The sequence below is a fragment of the Hippopotamus amphibius genome, chromosome 2 (assembly GCF_030028045.1).
Source record: "Hippopotamus amphibius kiboko isolate mHipAmp2 chromosome 2, mHipAmp2.hap2, whole genome shotgun sequence".
NCBI lineage: Eukaryota > Metazoa > Chordata > Mammalia > Artiodactyla > Hippopotamidae > Hippopotamus > Hippopotamus amphibius.
In genome coordinates this window covers 98859220-98877362 of record NC_080187.1, presented here as the reverse complement: position 1 = coordinate 98877362, position 18143 = coordinate 98859220, and the positions used below count along the sequence as shown (strand labels likewise).

Genomic DNA, 18143 nt, shown 5'->3' with positions numbered 1-18143 from the left:
GGAAAATATCAATTCCCCAGGAATAGATAATCAACTGAAGCAAACACAGCAGTGACACAGATGTTAGAATTATCTGGCAAAAACTTTCAAGTAGCTATTACAAAAAAGCTCCAAGCAGCAATCATGAACACTACTGAAATCAAGGGGAAATAAATCGTCTTAGTCAAGAAATACAGGACATAAACAAGAGCCAAATGGAAACTTTAGAACTGAAAAAAATATGATAACCAAAATTAAAAATTCTCTGATGGGCTCTATAGCAGAATGGACATGACAGCAGAAAGCAAGCCATGAGCAAATCAACTTCTAGCTGGGGGCCTATTTTTCACTATTTTGTGTGTGTGTCTCCTCACTGCTTTAATTAACTATTTCGGCATCAAAAACTACAACAGAATTTAGTGGCTTAAACCAGAACCAATGTATTATTTCTCCCAGCTCTGTGGGAGGGTTGGGCAGTTTCTCTGTTGGTCTTTCCTGGACTCACTCCTGTGCCTGCATTCAGCTGGAGGGCTGGCTGGACAGGAAGGTCCAGGCTGGCCTCAGGTGCTGGTCTGGCAGTTGGCGCTGCCTGTTGACCGGACTGCCTCACTTCTCCTCCATGGCACCTCCCAACCTCCAGCGGGCTAGACAGGGCTTCTTCACAGTATGCTGATCTCAGGGTTCCAAGAGGGTGAGCCCAGAAGCCACAAGGCTCATGAAGGCCCAGGCTCTGAAACTCACGCAATGTCACCTCTGCCATAGTCTACTGATCAAAGTCCATCCCGACTGCACAGAGATAAGGGATAAAAAAACTAAACTATCCCTTCACGTAAGGAGCAGCTGCACAACTCTGCGAATGGGTGTGGACGCAGGGACTGGGGTCCTTATTTCAACTGCTACCACGTTCCTCCCGGGGAATTAATGCTGCAAATCTCAAAGGCCACGGAGCTACAACGACTAGGGCAGTAGGAGAGACGGTGAGGCTCAGAGGAGTCTAGTGTTTTGCCTAAGATCACAGAGCTAGTTAGCGGGAAAATAAGACACTCTACCCCATGGCTGCTAACGCACTGACCAGCGATCCTGTTTCTGAGACGAGCTGTAAAGCACTAGGAACACCGTGGCTGGCTCACAGGTGGGAGGATGACGCGCAGCACGTGCACAGTGTGCCAGCCATCACTCATCACTCGGACCCGTTTCTGTGAAGGAGGGAAATGCAGGCACTTGTGCAGTCTACGGGAAAACAGCCGAAGTAAAGTGACACAATAGGAGCTATTCATTACGTAGCAAGAAAGCTCCTAACCGGTTCTGTGCACCAAAACAAAGTGCATTCAGTCCCCTGAGTTTCTGGCACTCGAAGCTTAATTTCTTTATTGAGGTAAAATTCACATAACATGAAATTAGCCACTGAGCATTTTAAAGGGTACAGCGGGGTTTGGCATGCTGACTGTGTTATGCAACCATTACCTTTATCAAGACATTTTCATGACCCCAAAAGGCAAGCCTGTACCCACCAAGCGGCCGCTCCCCAAGTCCCCCTCCCCCACTAGTCTGGGGGAACCACTAGTCTGCCTTCTCTCTACGGATTTCTATCCTGGGTGTTTCCTATAAACAGAATCCTATGCGCTTTTGTAACTGGCTTCTTTCACTGAGCATGTTTTCATGGTTCATCCACATTGCAGCGTGTATCAGCATAACATTTCTTTTTATGAGTAACGAATCTAAACAATATTGATAATGTTCCATTGTATAGATATACCACATTTTGTCTATCTACGCGTCCACGGATGTGCGTTTGGGCTGCTCCCACGTTTTGGCTACTGTGGATAGTGCTGCTGTGAACATTCGTGTACAAAGAGTTATTTGAATACCTACTTTTAATTCTTTTAGTTAGGTATACAGTTAGAAGTGGAACTTCGGGGTCGTATGGTAATTCTATCAAAGCTGAAAGTCCAGTCTAGCTTTTGACGAGGCTTTCTTAAAATTGTTTGAGACTAACACGCTGCTGCCAGCACTACCTTATCTCTGAAGTCAGTGTGGTTCTGGAGCGTGGCTCTGTGGTAAGTGGCCGTCCTCACAAAATCTTGCATCATGTTCTGCTGCTGGGAAAGGCAGCCATAAAACTGTAGGGGAGAGAGAAGGAGAGGGAGAGTAAATACGCCACGAGGCAGGACCTTCCCGGGCACTTGGCTCCTACAGCCACCTCGGTCCAGGCAGGCTTGGTCTCACACACACAGGAGCTGAGGCGCGGAGACACCGGTGACCTTTCCACACCCGCCCTCTTTGGAAGGCCCACCCAGACCTTTGATGTCTGCTCCATACGATGGATTCAGGCCTAGAACTTGACCAGACTGGTGCCCAGGGGCCCTTCCCAAAGCAGAGGCCGAGCGAACACAGATCAAAAATAACAGACAGAGAGGGGTCAGGGCCAAATAGGGATGGCCCTGGTGAGCCCCATCAGCCTGGAGTGAAAGGTGGGTCTTGGAGAGAAACCCCAGGAGAGGCGTGGTGGGGCAGAAGGCAGGGATGGTGGTGATGCTGAGAGGAGGCCAGACGGGCGCTGCGGTGCGTATACATCCATGAGCACGGACGGCGGGTGATGAACATCCTCACTGTCACGGCCACCACTGGGCAGAGCTCTCTATGTGCCAGGCACCGCGCTACACGTTTCACATACATGCTCTCATCAGATCCCATCACCACAACATTCAGATGAGGTATGTTCCTCAGCTGAGGAAACTGAGCTTCAGGAAGATACAGCGACTTGCCCAAGTCTTGACAACTTGCTCAGTGACAGACACAAGATGCCGATCCAGGTGATGCTGTTGCTGCTGGTCAGAGGACCACGCGCGAAAAACCACTGCCCCCTCCTCTCCACCCGCCACCCTGCCCGGGCATATTCACAGATGTGTGTCACTGTGAAATGATTCAGTGCCACCTGGGACCACTTCCCTGACCTGGAAGTACTGTACGGCAGACGCCTCTTCTGTCCTCTGGCTGAACGCCGAGTATTCCTTTTTCTCATGCCAGCATCTTTTCAAGGTGTTTGAAAATGCGCTCAATTCTGCAAGGAGAAGAAAGCAGATCCATTTCTACACCTGGGAAACCACAGCACTCACCACTGCACTCTTCACAAAATTCCAACTGAGAAAATATTAGAAGATTAAAACAACATTCACCTCTGAACACACGCATGATAAGGAATGGCACCGTGGGAACGGGTACTACTCTGAGGTGTGACACCCTTGTTTACACTTGTCAGACATATTTGCATCCAGAAATGCCAAGTGTGAGCGCGTAATGGAACACAGGCAGAGTCTGGGCTCATCGAATTCTCCTGGTGCTGTGCTAACAAAGCTCACAGGCTTATTCTCAGTATGTGCTCTGGGGAAGGTGACTGTTGATGATAAGAAAAATAATATATATGTGAATACAAAATATATATGTATATAAGTGAGTGTATATATATATAATCTCGTTCTATTATCACAGTGACAAGTTTTTTTTTTCACATTTAGTATTCCCTAAGCGTATAGATGAAAGGTAAAATAACTGAGGATATGTGAATACAAGAGAATGCTTTCTATTTTGTGAGGAAAAAATACAGACGTGAAGGCTCAAAGAACTCCAGAAGTGATATTACTAATAAATAACCCAGCATGAACAGCTATCAATTTCTGTGCCTTCTGCCTTAAAAGTGTCTCTCAAAGTCCTGCCCGGTGGTCCTCACGGCCTGTGGTTTCTCCTTTCTCTGCCACTGGTGCTGTGACCAGGTCTCTCTCTTAGAGCCCACGTGGGATCCCTAACAGTCGCCCAGTCTGGATTCACCATGACCTCCAGTCCCTCGTGTTCTGTCTGCCCCTGTGTGTGTGTCTTCCTCACCCCCATTTCCTGCACACACAAGACCTGCACTACACCCTTATGCCCCTGGTCTGGCCTGGCTTCTTGACTTTGAAACCCCTGTCTCTTCTGTCCGGATTACCTTTTGACATTAAACTCCTATTCATCCTCCAAGATTTGGTTCAAGGAGCATTTCTTCACTGCTGTGCTCTGCAACACCCACAGGCAGAATGAACTGTGGTAACACACTGGGCCTCAACACTTGGCTACAGGGCAGAATCACCCAGGAAGAACTTTTTGATGTAGATGCTTGACCCTCGTCCTACACGGGGTAGTTCAGTGCTCTGCCGGTGGGGACAAGGCATCTCTATTTCTTTCAAAAGATTCCAGTTCGTTTTCATATGTAGCCAGGGACAAGAACCTGTGCTCTCATCTCATGCTCCCAGCTTACCATTTTATTTCATATTTTACCAAATGTATCAATTTTTAAAGTGTCCATCTCTCTATCTACATCAAACTCTTTAAGGGCATGGTTTAGGGAGAGGGTCAAGCCTTATTTATCTTTAGTCTTCAGAATGTAGTGCTAACATAGCAGCCACCCAATAATAGGTCGAAAACGTGAATTCAATAAATTTGAAATGGTGAATGGACTTGGTGAAATTGTCTTATCTGTCAGCAGATGAACAGATTAAGAAGATGTGATATATATATCTATACATAGATGTATATAGATATATATATAGGGTTAGCCAAAAGGTTCATTCGGGTTTTTCCATAAGATCTTACGGAAAACTCCGAACAAACATTTTGGCCAAACCTACACACACACACACACACACACACACACACACACACACATTTTTTAATGGAATATCACTCAGCCACAAGAAAGAAGGAAATCCTGCCACTTGTAACAACATGGTTGGACCTTGAAAGCATTATGCTTAGTGAAATAAGCCAGAGGAAGACATACTATATGATATCACTTAGATGTGGAATCTCTTTTTTTTAAAAAGTCAAACTTATAGAAACAGAGTGTAGAAAAGTGGTTGCCAGGAGCAAAGAGGTGGAGAAAATAGGGAGAGGGTGGTAAAGTGGTACAAACTTTCAGCTATAAAATGAATAAGGCCTGAGCATCTAATGTATAACATGGTGACTATAGCTGTTAACATGTCTTATATAATTGAAACTTGCTAACAGAGAACTTAAATGTTCTCAACAAAAAAAAAGCAACAATAAAGTAAAATACAATAAAATTCTGGGACATACTGAAAAACAAAGATGATACTGGATACTATTTACCCAGCTCTAGTCTCCCGGCACCTCTCTGATTCCCTCTGAGTCCTCAGAGATTGCCAGCAGTGGTTTGTGTCACCCATCTGTGAGTTCTTTGAGTCCTGGGCAACTCAGTAGTTTCGGCTTTCAAAGTCTACGGTAAATTCATTTGTTCAATAAACAGTCTTTTGAATATTCTCTACATTTGCAAGTCTCTATCCTTTGCAGGAAATTTTACCTTTAATACAGCCAAAAGTAATGGCTGCCTAATTTAATGAATAGGATGTGTAGCAAGTTGCAAAGTACCATTTTGGGTTTAAAAGCAAAAGTTTGATATAAAGTAACAAGGATAGTCTGCTTGTATACCTCACCAATTGTCTGCAAAGGGAAATGTGAAAGAGGAGCTCCTTTGTGTTATACCAGCATTCATGCAATACATAAATAGCCTTCCAAAATCAATACTAATTTGGATGTATCAACTCTGTGCTTGCTATTTTTAAAAAATCCAATCTTATTACATTATACACACTATAAAAACAACTCTATAATCCTGGCACAGGGATCACACATGACAAACCAAAACTCAGGGTCTCTAGTTTGACAAGTTTGAGATGCATTTATGGGATTTAGGAAATTAGAAGTCAGATCTCGGCAAGTCCAGGAATCAACATCTGTTAACTCTCGCCTATTGTGAATTCTGTCACAATGGCTGCCAGGAGAATGTTCTCTTCATAAGTCACCCTTTCCTTTATTTTAATGGTTAAACAAATGTGTGTAAATAAAAGAAATGTCTATGGTTCCACATGATGTATAAAAATAGGAAAAAAAAACCTATCACGTTTTAAAAATGAAAAGAAATTTAATTGTTTATTTCTTCCCTTCCCACAGCCTCTGGAAGAAAGAACTCTGGTAGCCACTAAAGACACTGCTTTAGTCCATTTGGGCTGCTATAACAGGGTGCCCCTGATAGGGCGACTTGTAAATAACGGAAATTCATTTCTCACAGTTCTGCAGGCTGGAAGTCTGAGATCAGGGTGCCAGTATGGTCAGGTGCTGGTGAGGGTTCTCTTCTGAGATGCAAACTACAGACTTGTGTCTGTGTTCTCACAGGGTGGAAGGAGCAAATGGGCTCCCTGGGGTCTCTTTTGTAAGGACACTAATCTCATTCATGAGGGCTCCACCCTCATGATTTAATCAGTTCCCACCTATACCTGAGACTACTGTACCTTTCTCTGGAAACTCACATAGAATATATCCGTACAGGTAATTTCCTGAAATGCAATTTGCATTTATCTAACTTTGGGAGCAGGAATGAAGAAGGTATGGAAACTTTCTTATGCGAATATTATCTTCCTCATCATTAAAAAAAGAAGAACAGTAACACTGACATTTAGGAGTTCAGATGGTGAACAGATTTTGACTTAAAATGCGTCATAGACCAAAGGTTATTGGGTTCTGCCAGTGATACCTAACTAGAACTTTTTGATTAATTACAGTTTCACTCTAAGTAAGATAGAGCAACTGGGCCCAAATACTTAGGTTCACACACCTCTGATTAGGGAATAAACAGGAGAAAATAAACCCTTGATTCTAAGGACCATGAAACCAGGAGAAGCAAAATTGAACAGGGACACGTGGTCAGTTTTGTTCCCTTTTTGTTTACTGACTATAGGAAGATAGATACCTTTTACTTCCCTCCCAGTAAAAAGATCTTAATTTGGCAAGCTTGAGACTAGAGAGAATTAACATAGGTTATTTGTAAATTATTCAAGATAGTCCAAAAGCAGCTCTGCAATAATGTCTACAGTTTGACTTTAAAAAAAAAAATCCATACCATGATTATCATATTGTCAGTTGTGGATTTTCCAGTATAATTTTGGGACATGTGGCCGTAACAGCTGAGGCAGTCAGACAGGTATTACCCTTTCCTGGCACAGAAAGATGCTACATCTTGGTAAATAAACTCTGTACGGCAAGCACCACAGACAGTATCACTTGTAAATAGCAGCTATTTAACAAAAGCAAGCAAACAAAAACAGATCCTTTCAATCTGGTCTTTAAGGAGTAACAGAAAAAAAAGGAAATGCTGTGTCTAAGTAGTCTTTATTGATCCATGAGTATAACTACACGCTAAAATTGAAAGTAATGGCTTGTCAAGAAAGAACCTAAGTCTAGCCTGATAATCAAAGTGGAATAATTAGAATCATTGCTGAGGCACAGAACTGTCACGTCCTTGATTACTATCTATATGATAGAGAAAATACATTTATGTATTGTGATGAGAAATGACAAAACATGATGGTTTACAGCCAGAGTGGTTACAATGCCAGTTCCACCAGGCCATCCTCTTCAGAAACAGTGGGAATAAATGTGTCCTTTGAAAGGTGTTCCCATTTTACTCATAATCCATGCTGTGTCCCAGGGACTTGGCTTTTACTAGCAATTGAGGGTGTTTCCCCATGCTTATCTGCTCTGCCCTACTCTGACCTCTGGGAAATACCCTGCAGGGCTCTCCTTATTCCAGAGCAGTGGTTCCGACCCATATCTTCCCATCTTTTCTGCTCTAAGCAGTTAAAGGAGACAATGTACAAATGTGAACACCCATTTAAATTTTATTATGTTCTCAACAGCTGGCTTTTCTTTACTATCCTCTGGCTCTACAGAATTAATGGCATCTTTCAAACAAATGGTGCCTGCAGATCAAAAATTCCCTCCATCTGAAGGAAACAAAAAAAAAAAACTCCTTGCAAAAATGTTTTCTAAAGGCAAAATTACCCGCTGGATTTAAAGATCCCTTCACTCCTCTTACCAAAAGTCTCTCCCTCTAGTTTGGAGAACTGAAGAGAAGATAGGTTACTATTTCTGCATCTTATTTTGGAATCTCCAACGAGCAATGCCATAGACAATGTTTGTCCCCCCAAAATCATACGTTGAAACCCAGTCTCCAATGTGATGGTAGTTAGAGGGCAGAGCCTTTGGGAAGTGATTAGACGTAAAGTAGATTCTCTGAGAGCCCACCATAGATAGCATTATTACAGGACACTGTAGGTTTCTATCGCACACACGAGAAAACTAGAAAAACGGACAGCTTCCCCAAACTTCAAGCTAGTGCTTTTGTCTCCCCCATCTGTATCTTTCTGTGTCATCATCTACCACACAGATAATACCTTTCCCCCACATGGTTTCAGGTCACTCTGTTCCTCTGCCTTAAATGTCATGAGACATTTCCTTACAGTAACCTTCCTTTTTTGTCCTGAGCTACTTTGTATAGGTATCCCTGACTAGAACAGAAAACTCCCTATTTTACAAGAATTTTGTTTTTTGTTTTTTGCTTTTTCTGAGTCATTGCCAGTTGGCTCAGGTTTACTGAGAGCTTTTTGGTTTGGGTTTGGTCTGGTCTTTGGTTTTACTGACAATATTATAGATTTTTGTGTTGTACTCATTTCAAGTATTTTTCTGTTTTTGTTTTCTTAAACCTGCACCAGACTTTTCTCTGCCCTGGAGGTGAATCAGTCTATTGGCCGTTGTGCTCATTTCTACTATTATGTTCTAACCTACTCGAGTGAAGACCCTCCCACATGTGCATTGCTTAGGATCAAGACAGAATTCCACAAAACCACCCAGTCATTTGAAGGTCCACAGACTTGAAAGCAGACAAATGGTACCTCAATTCACTAAGTGAGGCCAGAATGCACCTTCTGGACCATTTAGCGTATATTCACAGAAGGACTAATTTATATATGTGGCAGCAAGAGCCAGTATTCAATTCGTTCTCATGGCTTCCCAAGGCCTCTGCAAGCCTCCCAGCGAGCAAAGCAGCACAGGGGAACACCAAACAGGTGGCATCTGGCACATGTCCAATTTGATTAGATTTACACAGTCTTTAAAATGATGCTGAACAACTTAAATCAACATTTTTACGGCAGTCTATGCCATACTCCTTACATTCCCAAAACAGTTAACTCTGGGTAAGCATTAATGTAACCAGCATGGAACTGAAAAACCTGAAATAGCAGCCTGTACCTTCAGTACATCATGTTTGGGGCACTTCACTTTGCCAAGTGAAAACTTAGCATAATAAGTAGACACAAAAATCTCTCTGTGCGTTCTCATTATACATTATCTGTAGACAAATGAGACAAAAATACCCATAAACTCAGCTGAGAAATTCTGTACCTGTTGCAAGGCAAAGGAAAGAAAGGACTTTGTACCTGGCAGACTTGAGATTTCAAGTTGCATTTAAAAAAAACAAAAACAAAAACAAAAAAAACAGTTTCAGACGACAAGTAGCAAAGTAGCATCTTTTGGTTTTGCAATACAACTTTGAAGATCTAGCTCTCTTCCCACTCAAATATGGCTTTAACAATAACACTACATACCATACTTATAGGAAATTAATCTTGTTTTCATTTTTTAGAAAGCAAAATGCACCTGCTAGAGTTTTCTTGATGACATGAACCTATAATCAGCTAAAAGCATGGATGTGCATGTGTCTTCTTAGCTCAATCTCTGCTTTTCTCTTGTTTCCTCTTTCACATTTATACAGCTGGTTCACTGGGTGCAAAATGACTGAGCAGAGGCTAAATCCAGCCTATAGGCACTTTTAAACTTGGTCATTATATGTCTGACAAATCAGAAAAATCTCACAGGAGATGTGAATTTCTGGCTAAAATTGCACAGCATGAAATCCCTGGATCTGACTTTCTCTGTGAGGGAAGTAGCTGCTGCCACCTTTCGAATGAATACGAGATCTCCAGTTCACCACAGCTGCCACCATTCTTTCTTACTTGCAACCAGGTAACTTCATGCATGTCCAGGACCTGCCCGGGTCCTGCAGGCATTTGAGTCTGTGATCCCATATCCTCAGGGGTCCTCTGCAAAACTTAGTGGACAGCAAGTCTGTAATTTAAAATATCAACAACTTCCCTTCAACTTCTAAGCACCAGGAAATCATCAAAGCTAAGGAAAATGACAGCCAAACGCACTTTATCATGGTATCTTTTCAATCGTTAGTTGAGTTTTAAGCTTACAGAAGAAGTTGCTGAGTTTCTTGACGATGATTCTATTTGGCTCTTTTGTACAGACACTCATTAGGGCAGGTTCAAATTCTAACTCTGAAGCTACTAGATAAGTTCTGGTGAAATGATCACTGTCATTCCCAAGCAAACAATTTTCATACGGATATGGTGCTGCTGACTGACCTGCAGTGTGATTTCAGCTATGAAGATGAGCTTTTATCAGACCATCGACCTCCCCCAACCTTCCCCTGTAATCAGAAATGATCTAGGAGACTCAGGAGTGTGACGTCTACAGGTGACGAGCAATTCCACTCGGGAAGGATGCCCACAGCATGCACTGCATTATCATCATCTCCCAACAAACTGCTCCAACCATTTACTTTGACGACAAACAACTAGTGGATTTATTTATACTTGAAGGAATGCTTCCCGGTTGACATCCACCTATACTTTCCTCATATGGAATGGTGGATAACATCAACCATTTTATTTTGTTTTTAACTAATTTATTTATTTATTGGCTGCATTGGGTAATTGTTGCCGTGCATGGGCTTTCTCTAGTTGCGATGAGTAGGGACCACTCTTCATTGCGGTGCGCGGGTTTCTCATTGCAGTGGCCTCTCTTGCTGCAGAGCAACAGCTCTAGGCGCACACAGGCTTTAATAGTTGTGGCACGTGGGCTCAACAGTTGTGGCTCACGGGCTCTAGAGCGCAGGCTTAGTATTTGTGGTGCATGGGCTTAGTTGCTCCGCAGCATGTGGGATCTTCCTGGCTCAGGGATTGAACCCATATCCCCTGCATTGACAGGTGGATTCTTAACCACTGTGCCACCAGGGAAGCCCACATCAACCATTTTAAGGTTCGAAAGTCAGGAAAATTAAATCCAGAAATATTGGTTATCATTCAATGTTTTCATAATTATAACCAGCAGTTCTTACTTGTGGGGTTTACCTGAAACTTTAACTGCATCCTAGCTCTAGAAGGATCACTGAGTTCAGAACCCATGGCACTCTATTCTGAAGAATGCTCCAGATCTTATTAGGAACGCACTCGAGAAAAATTTTCTTCAGAGCAAAATGCCAAGGGAAATTTTGCTTAACATATCTGCCCCTTATGGACTTTGGGAATCTTGTAAATCAACAGCATTTCCTCTTTTGCTTGGGTGCCAGGATGCTCAGAGCCAAAATCATGGGTTGGCAGTAATTATAGGACCCATAATTTATGGGTCCTATAATATGCAGGTTTGTGTTTTAATCTTCTCTTGGCCTCAGTCTTTCTATATTTTCCCCAATCATAAAATTCATCTATTTGTATTTTATTATATAAATGTGTGAGGAAACAACTCAGAAGAAAAAAATGGGAGATGGATGGATGATGGATAGAAAAGTTGATCTACGGTTCTCATCGTTACTATATGAAGATTTAACAAAGACGGGTTGTTAAATCATTCTGCAATTTTCTGTCTCATTTTCCACACAATAACCCACCCTGCTCTGAACAGCAAATGCAAGGACTTTGGAAGCAACAGCGTTGGTCCCATATGCTAAAAGCAGATGGGATCTGCACTGTCTTCACAGTAGCAGCTGCCCAGGAACCAAAGTGAAGAGGAGGAGGCTGGGGGAAAGAGCACAAGGGGAGAGAAACACAAAAGAGCAATCAGGAGCAGAGAAGAAAGATACTTACTGCTACCAGTCTCAGCCACGGTTAAAAAGCAAGCACACATTTATGAACTACTCCATTTGATAATGTTTACACATTTATGGTGTCAATATAATTCCCACTGCCAAGAGGTATTCTGATTGCCGCTGTACACATGAAGGAGAGGTAAAGACACAGTTTGTTCTAAGTTAAATTAGCAAGGCTAATGTTCATTCCAGTACCACTATCTGCATTCCAAAATTGGGAAATTCTAAAACACAGAAAGTCCTTGAGGGACGTGTTCTACATTGAAAGAAGCTGTCTATGTACTAACTGAGGATGGCTGCGAAAATAAGGAACAAAAACAAAAATTAAGATGTAACATATCAGTGTAACATAAATAACAGGGAAATGACTTCAGCTGCAGCCAGAGAGATTGGCTAAACAGGGAAATGCTTTTGATTCCAAGTGTTACAAAATCATGACAGCAAAGGGTTCTTTGTGTGTAACTGCAAAATTTCCTTATTTGGAGATGTTACTTTCAACATCTAGTTATTTATTATTCTAGGTTGGCAAAATTTTACCAAAAATTTATTTAAAATACTCTAGCTGATCTCTGTCCTTTTAAACCAGGTAACTATCAATACACATGGTATGAACATCAAGTTTAGGGTGACATCAGCATCACAGCTGAATACGGTGTCTCTTGTTCCTGTCCTACCCCCGCTTCCTAACAACAACAACTTGGTATCCATCCATGGACAAAGGTGCCTTTGTGGGAGCTGTGGGATTCAGCACCATACACCAAGAAACCCAGGAGGAGTCTCACCCACCCATGTGTTGGGTAATAAGTATACAGATCTTGGTCCCAGCTATGGCCCCTGAGTGGCCCATGAACTGGCTCCATTCCCTCCTAGCCATGTCTGGGAGGCACTGGAAAACACTGTCTTAGATAATCACCCATGGACAAGAGATATTTTGTGAAAGTCCAGGTTTCCAACAGATAAGTGCCAGCATACCATTGGAGCAAAACAAAAAATGAATTTGGATACATTGGAGAGGATAAGAGGAACATTCTGACATTGCTCAAACTAACCCTCACCCCAAGCAGTAAAGCTAAGGGGTGATTTCTACCATGGTGGAAAATGAGAGTGTGTGAGTAAGTGCCCAGCGTCCCCAGCTGTGCAGGATGCTGCCAAAGAGGCTCATTTCTCTCTTGTTCCATCCACAGTACTGAATCATAAGCAGCATGTACTGGGGGTAAGGGGAGACCAGGAGATGAGCAGACAGGAAGCTCAGAGGGCATTAAATGAACAAGAATCCTACTAACTGCATTGTGAACTCCACCAAGAAGCTCACCAGTGAATCACTGGGGACACCTCACCTGTGGATCTCCCCAACTGGCCAATGGGCATCCCCAATGCTCCGTGTGCCTCACCCACACACACATCTACCCTGTGGCCAGCTCTCTATGCAAGCTCCCAACAGTGTCAGTGAGGGCAGGCTTTGGCAAATAGCTGGTGAGCATGTACAGAAAACTGGCCCAAATCATCAGACCAGGGAGAAACAATAAACTTCAGCTTTAGCACCATCTTTGGGGAAACAAAGGGAGACTGTCAGCACTCAGTCTGGGGATCAAGAAAAGGCATTCAAACTTAAGAATTCGGTCACAGAGGGAGCAAGAAACATGGAGTAGTTATATCCATAGAAGGTCTGAGAGCCTCAGAATCCTTAGCAGGGCTGATGGAAGGTACTGCTGTCCCAGTTAGCAAGGACTGGAGGAAGTGATACTACTTCAAATGTGAAGACAGCAAAGCAAATTTCAAAGAACATGAAAAATTAAGGAAACATGACATAATCAAAAGACCACAAATATCTTCTAGTAACCAACCAAAAAGACATGTAGATCTGTGATTTATCTAGTAAATAATTCAAAGTAGCTGTTCTATGGAAATTGGATAGCTATAGGAAAACACAAAAAGACAATTCAACAAAATCAGGAAATGTTTTTTCTGCACAAACAAAATGAGAAGTTTAAAAACAGACAAATCATAAAGAATCAAACTCTGGAGCTGAAGAATACAGTGAATTAAATTTATAAAATGCAACAGAGAACATCAACAGCAGAATGGATCAAGCAGAAGAAAGAAGCTGTGAAGTAGAAGACAGGATCTTTTAAATCATCCAGTCAGAGAAGAATAAAGAAAAAAGAATGAAAAAGAGTGAATGAAGCATATGTGATCTATGGGACATCCTAAAAAGAAACAGCTTAAAAATTACTGGAGTTCCAGAGGAAAGAGGGTGAATAAAGCTTGTTTAGAGAAATGATGGCTGAGAATTTCAAACATCTGCAGAGAAATGTGGGTATCTAAGTTCATGAAGTAAATAGGTCACCAAACAAACTCCAAGAGATTCTGCCCAACACACGTTATAATAAAACTGTCAAAGACTCAAGACAAATAGAGAATTTTAAAAGCAGGAAGAGAAAAGAAGCTTGCACTTGCAAGGGAACGCGCATTAGAGTATCAGCAAATTTCTCAGCAGAAGCCTAACAGGCCAGGAGACAGTGGGATGATGTATTCAAAGTGATGAAATAAAAAACTGCCAACCTTATCTGGCAAAGGCATCTTTCAGAAATGAAGGAGAGATACAGACTACCAGATAAACAAAAGCTGAGGGAGTTCATCACCACTAGACCTCCCTTACAAGAAATGCTGAAAGCAGTTCTTTCAGACAAAATGAAAGGACACTATTAGTAACATAAAAATATATGAAAACATGCAGTACACTGGTAAAGGTAAGTATATACTCAAATTCAGAATACTGTCATACTGTAACATGGTGTGTTACCCACTTAATTCTAGTAGAAGGATTAAAGGACAAGAGTATTAAAAATAACTATAGCTAAAATAATTTGTTAATAAATACGGCATATAAAAAGAGGTAAATTGAGACATCAAAACCAAAACAGGGGTGGGGTTATATAAAAAGGTATAGTTTTTGTGTTATTGAAGTTGTTATAAGCATAAAATAGACTGTTATATTTATAAGATGTTTTCTGTAAGCCTTATAGTAACCACAAAGCAAAAACCTATAGAAGATTCACAAAAGAAAAAGGAATCAAAGTATACCACAATGAAAATTATCAATTCAAAAAGGAAAGCATCAAGAGAGGAAAAAAGGAACAAGGGAACTATAAAACAGCAAGTAAATAATAGGATGGCATTAGTGAAGTCCTTATCTATCAATAATTACTCTATCAATAATTATTCTAAATGTAATTGGATTAAATTATCCAATCAAAAGGCAGAGAATAGCTGGATGGATAAAAATAACAAGACCCAGCCATATGCTGCTTACAGGAGACTCACTTCAGCTTTAAGGACTCACAAATGCTCCAAGTGAAGGGACAGAAAAAGATATTCCATGCAAATAGAAACCAAAAGAGACCAGTGGTAGCTACTCAGTGGACCCCTGAACAACACAGGGATTAAGGCTGCCAACACCTCCAAATTGTTGAAAATCCGCTGACTATAGTCAGCCCTCCATATCCATGGTTCCACATTCATGGATTCAACCAACCATGGATCATGTAGTAATGCAGTATGTACTCACTGGGGAAAAAATCTGCATATAAACAGACCTACACAGTTCAAACCTGGTATTGTTTAAGGGTCAACTGTACTAACAGCAGAAAAAAAAATGGACTTTAAGCCCAAAACTGTAAAAACAGAAAAAGAAGGTCATTATATAATTATAGAGGGGTCAATTAATCAAGAAGATATAACAATCATAAATATATATGCACCCAACATTGGAGCACCTAAATATATTAAACAAATACTAGCAGATCTGAAGGAAGAAATAGACAACAACAATAATAGTAAGGAACTTCAATACTCCACTATCAACAGTGAATAAACTACCCAGACAGACAATAAGGAAACATTGGACTTGAACTATACTTTAGACCAAATTAACATAATAGATATATATAGAACATTCCATCCAACAACAGCAGAATAAACATTCTTCCCAAAGGTCACAAAACAAGTCTTAGCAAATTTAAGATAGAAATCATACTAGTATTTTTTCTGACAACAGCATTATGAAACTGGAAACAAATAATAGGAAGAAGCCTGGAATAGTCACAAAATTAAACAACATACTCCTGAATAACAAATGAACCAAACAAGAAATTTAAAAATATATAAGACAAATGAAAATGCACATACAACATACCAAAACCTAAGGAAAGCAGCAAAAGCAGTTCTAGAAGAGAAATTTATAACAAAAAACAACTTCAGAAAGAAAAAAGAAAGATCTCAAATAAACAACCTAACTTTATACCTCAAGAAACTAAGAAAAGGGAGAAGAAAATAAGCCCAAAGTTAGCAGAGGGAAGGAAATAACAAAGATCAGAGAAAATTCAAATGAAAAGAGTCCAGCAAAACAATAAAGTACAACAACAAAACAAAGAGCTATATTTTAAAAAAGTAAATATAACTGGCAAAACTTTAACTGTATTATCTTAAAAAAAACACAGAAGACTCAATCATTTCAGAAATGAAAGAAGAGACATTACAACTAAGGCCACAGAAATACACAGAATCAAAGATACCACAATTAACAATTACACATCAACAAACTGAATGAATTTCTAGAAACATACAAACTCCCAAATTGAATCATGAAGAATTAGAAAATCTGAGCAGACCAATAATGAATAAGGAGATTGAATCAGTAATTTAAAAAACTTCCCAACAAAGAAAAGCCCAGGGTCCAATGGTTTCCCTGATGAATGCTATCAAACATTTAAAGAATTAATGCCTATCCTTCTCAAACTCTTCCAAAATATGGAAGAAGAAGGAATACTCCTGAACTTATTTAATGAGGCTAGCATTACCCTGATACCAAGTCAGATAAGGATACTACAAAAACAAAAAAAACCCAAAACAACAACAAAACTATAGGCCATTATCCTTGATGAACATAACTGTAAAAATTCTCAACACAGTATAACCAAATGGAATTAACAGCACATTAAATGGATTTATCCCTTTTAATTAAAAGGAATGTACCCCAAAATAAGAAAGGCACAGCCTGTAGGCACAAGCTTACAGATAACATCAGACTCAATGGTGAAAGGTTGAATGCTTTTCCTCTAAGATCAGGAACAAGATGAACGGTGCCCACTGTTACCAATCCTATTCAACATAGTATTATAAGTCCTAGCCAGAACAATTAGGAGAAAAAGAAAGGAAGCAAGGAAAGACAAAAGAAAGAAAAGGCATACAAATTATAAAGGAAGATGTAAAACTATCTTTGGGTTCAGATAATATGACCTTACATAGAGAAAATCCTAGACTCCACCAAAACACTATTAGAACTAATCAACAAATTCATTCAAGTTGCAGGATACAAAATCAACATACAGAAATCAGATGCATTTCTATACACTAACAATGAAATATCCGAAAAGGCATTTAAAAAAAAACCTATTTACAACAGCATCAGAAACAATACTTGAGAATAAATTTAACCAAGGAGGTGAAAAATCTATACACTGAAAAAAACTATGATACATTGATGGAAGAAACTGAAGATGACACACAAAAAATGGAAACACACATGTTCATCATTCAGAAGAATTAATATTGTTAAAATGTTGATACTACCCACAATTGTATACAGATTCAGTGCAATCTCTATCAAGACTCTAATTGCATTTTTCATGGGAAAAGAACAATCCTAAAATTTTTATGGCACCATACATGACCCCAAAGAGCCAAAGCAATCCTGAGAATGAAAAACAAAGCTAGACGCATCACACTTCTTAATTTCAAATATACTGCAAAGCTATATTAACCAAAACAATATGGTACTGGCATAAAAATACACACACAGATCAATGGAATAGAATTGAGAGCCCCAAAATAAACTCTCACATATATGGTGAACTAATATCTGACAGGGGAGCCAGGAATACTCAATGGATAAACAATAATCTTTTCAAAAAATGGTGTTGGGAAAAGGAAATAATCACATGCAGAAGAATGTGATTGGATCCCTATCTTATACCACTTAGTAAAATTAACTCAACATGGATTATAGACCTAAACATAAGAACTGAAACCATAAAACTGCTAGAAGAAAACAAGAAAAAACTCCTTGATATTGGTCTTGGTAATGGTTTGTTGGATATGACACCAAAAGCAAAAATAAACAAGTAGGACTACCTTAAAAAGGTTCTGCACAGAAAAGAAATAATCAGCAAATGAAAAGATAATTTATGTAATTGGGAAAAAATACTTGCAAATCATCTATCTGAAAAAGGGTTACTAAACAAAATACATAAGGAACTCATAAAAGTCAACAGCAGAAAAACAATCTGAT

The 18143-nt window shown here is 40.2% G+C and overlaps 1 protein-coding gene across 6 annotated transcripts in view; it reads right to left on the bottom strand.

The window, feature by feature from the left end:
• Positions 1-18143, bottom strand: part of LOC130845699 (histone-arginine methyltransferase CARM1-like) — a 272068-nt gene that overhangs the window by 129176 nt on the left and 124749 nt on the right. For all 6 annotated transcript variants that reach the window (XM_057723289.1, XM_057723290.1, XM_057723292.1 and 3 more), the window contains exons 3-4: positions 2934-3040; positions 1995-2099 (exon numbers count right to left, since the gene is read on the bottom strand). In XM_057723289.1, coding sequence (XP_057579272.1) covers positions 1995-2099; positions 2934-3040 — 212 coding nt within the window. The remainder of the gene's footprint in view (positions 1-1994; positions 2100-2933; positions 3041-18143) is intronic.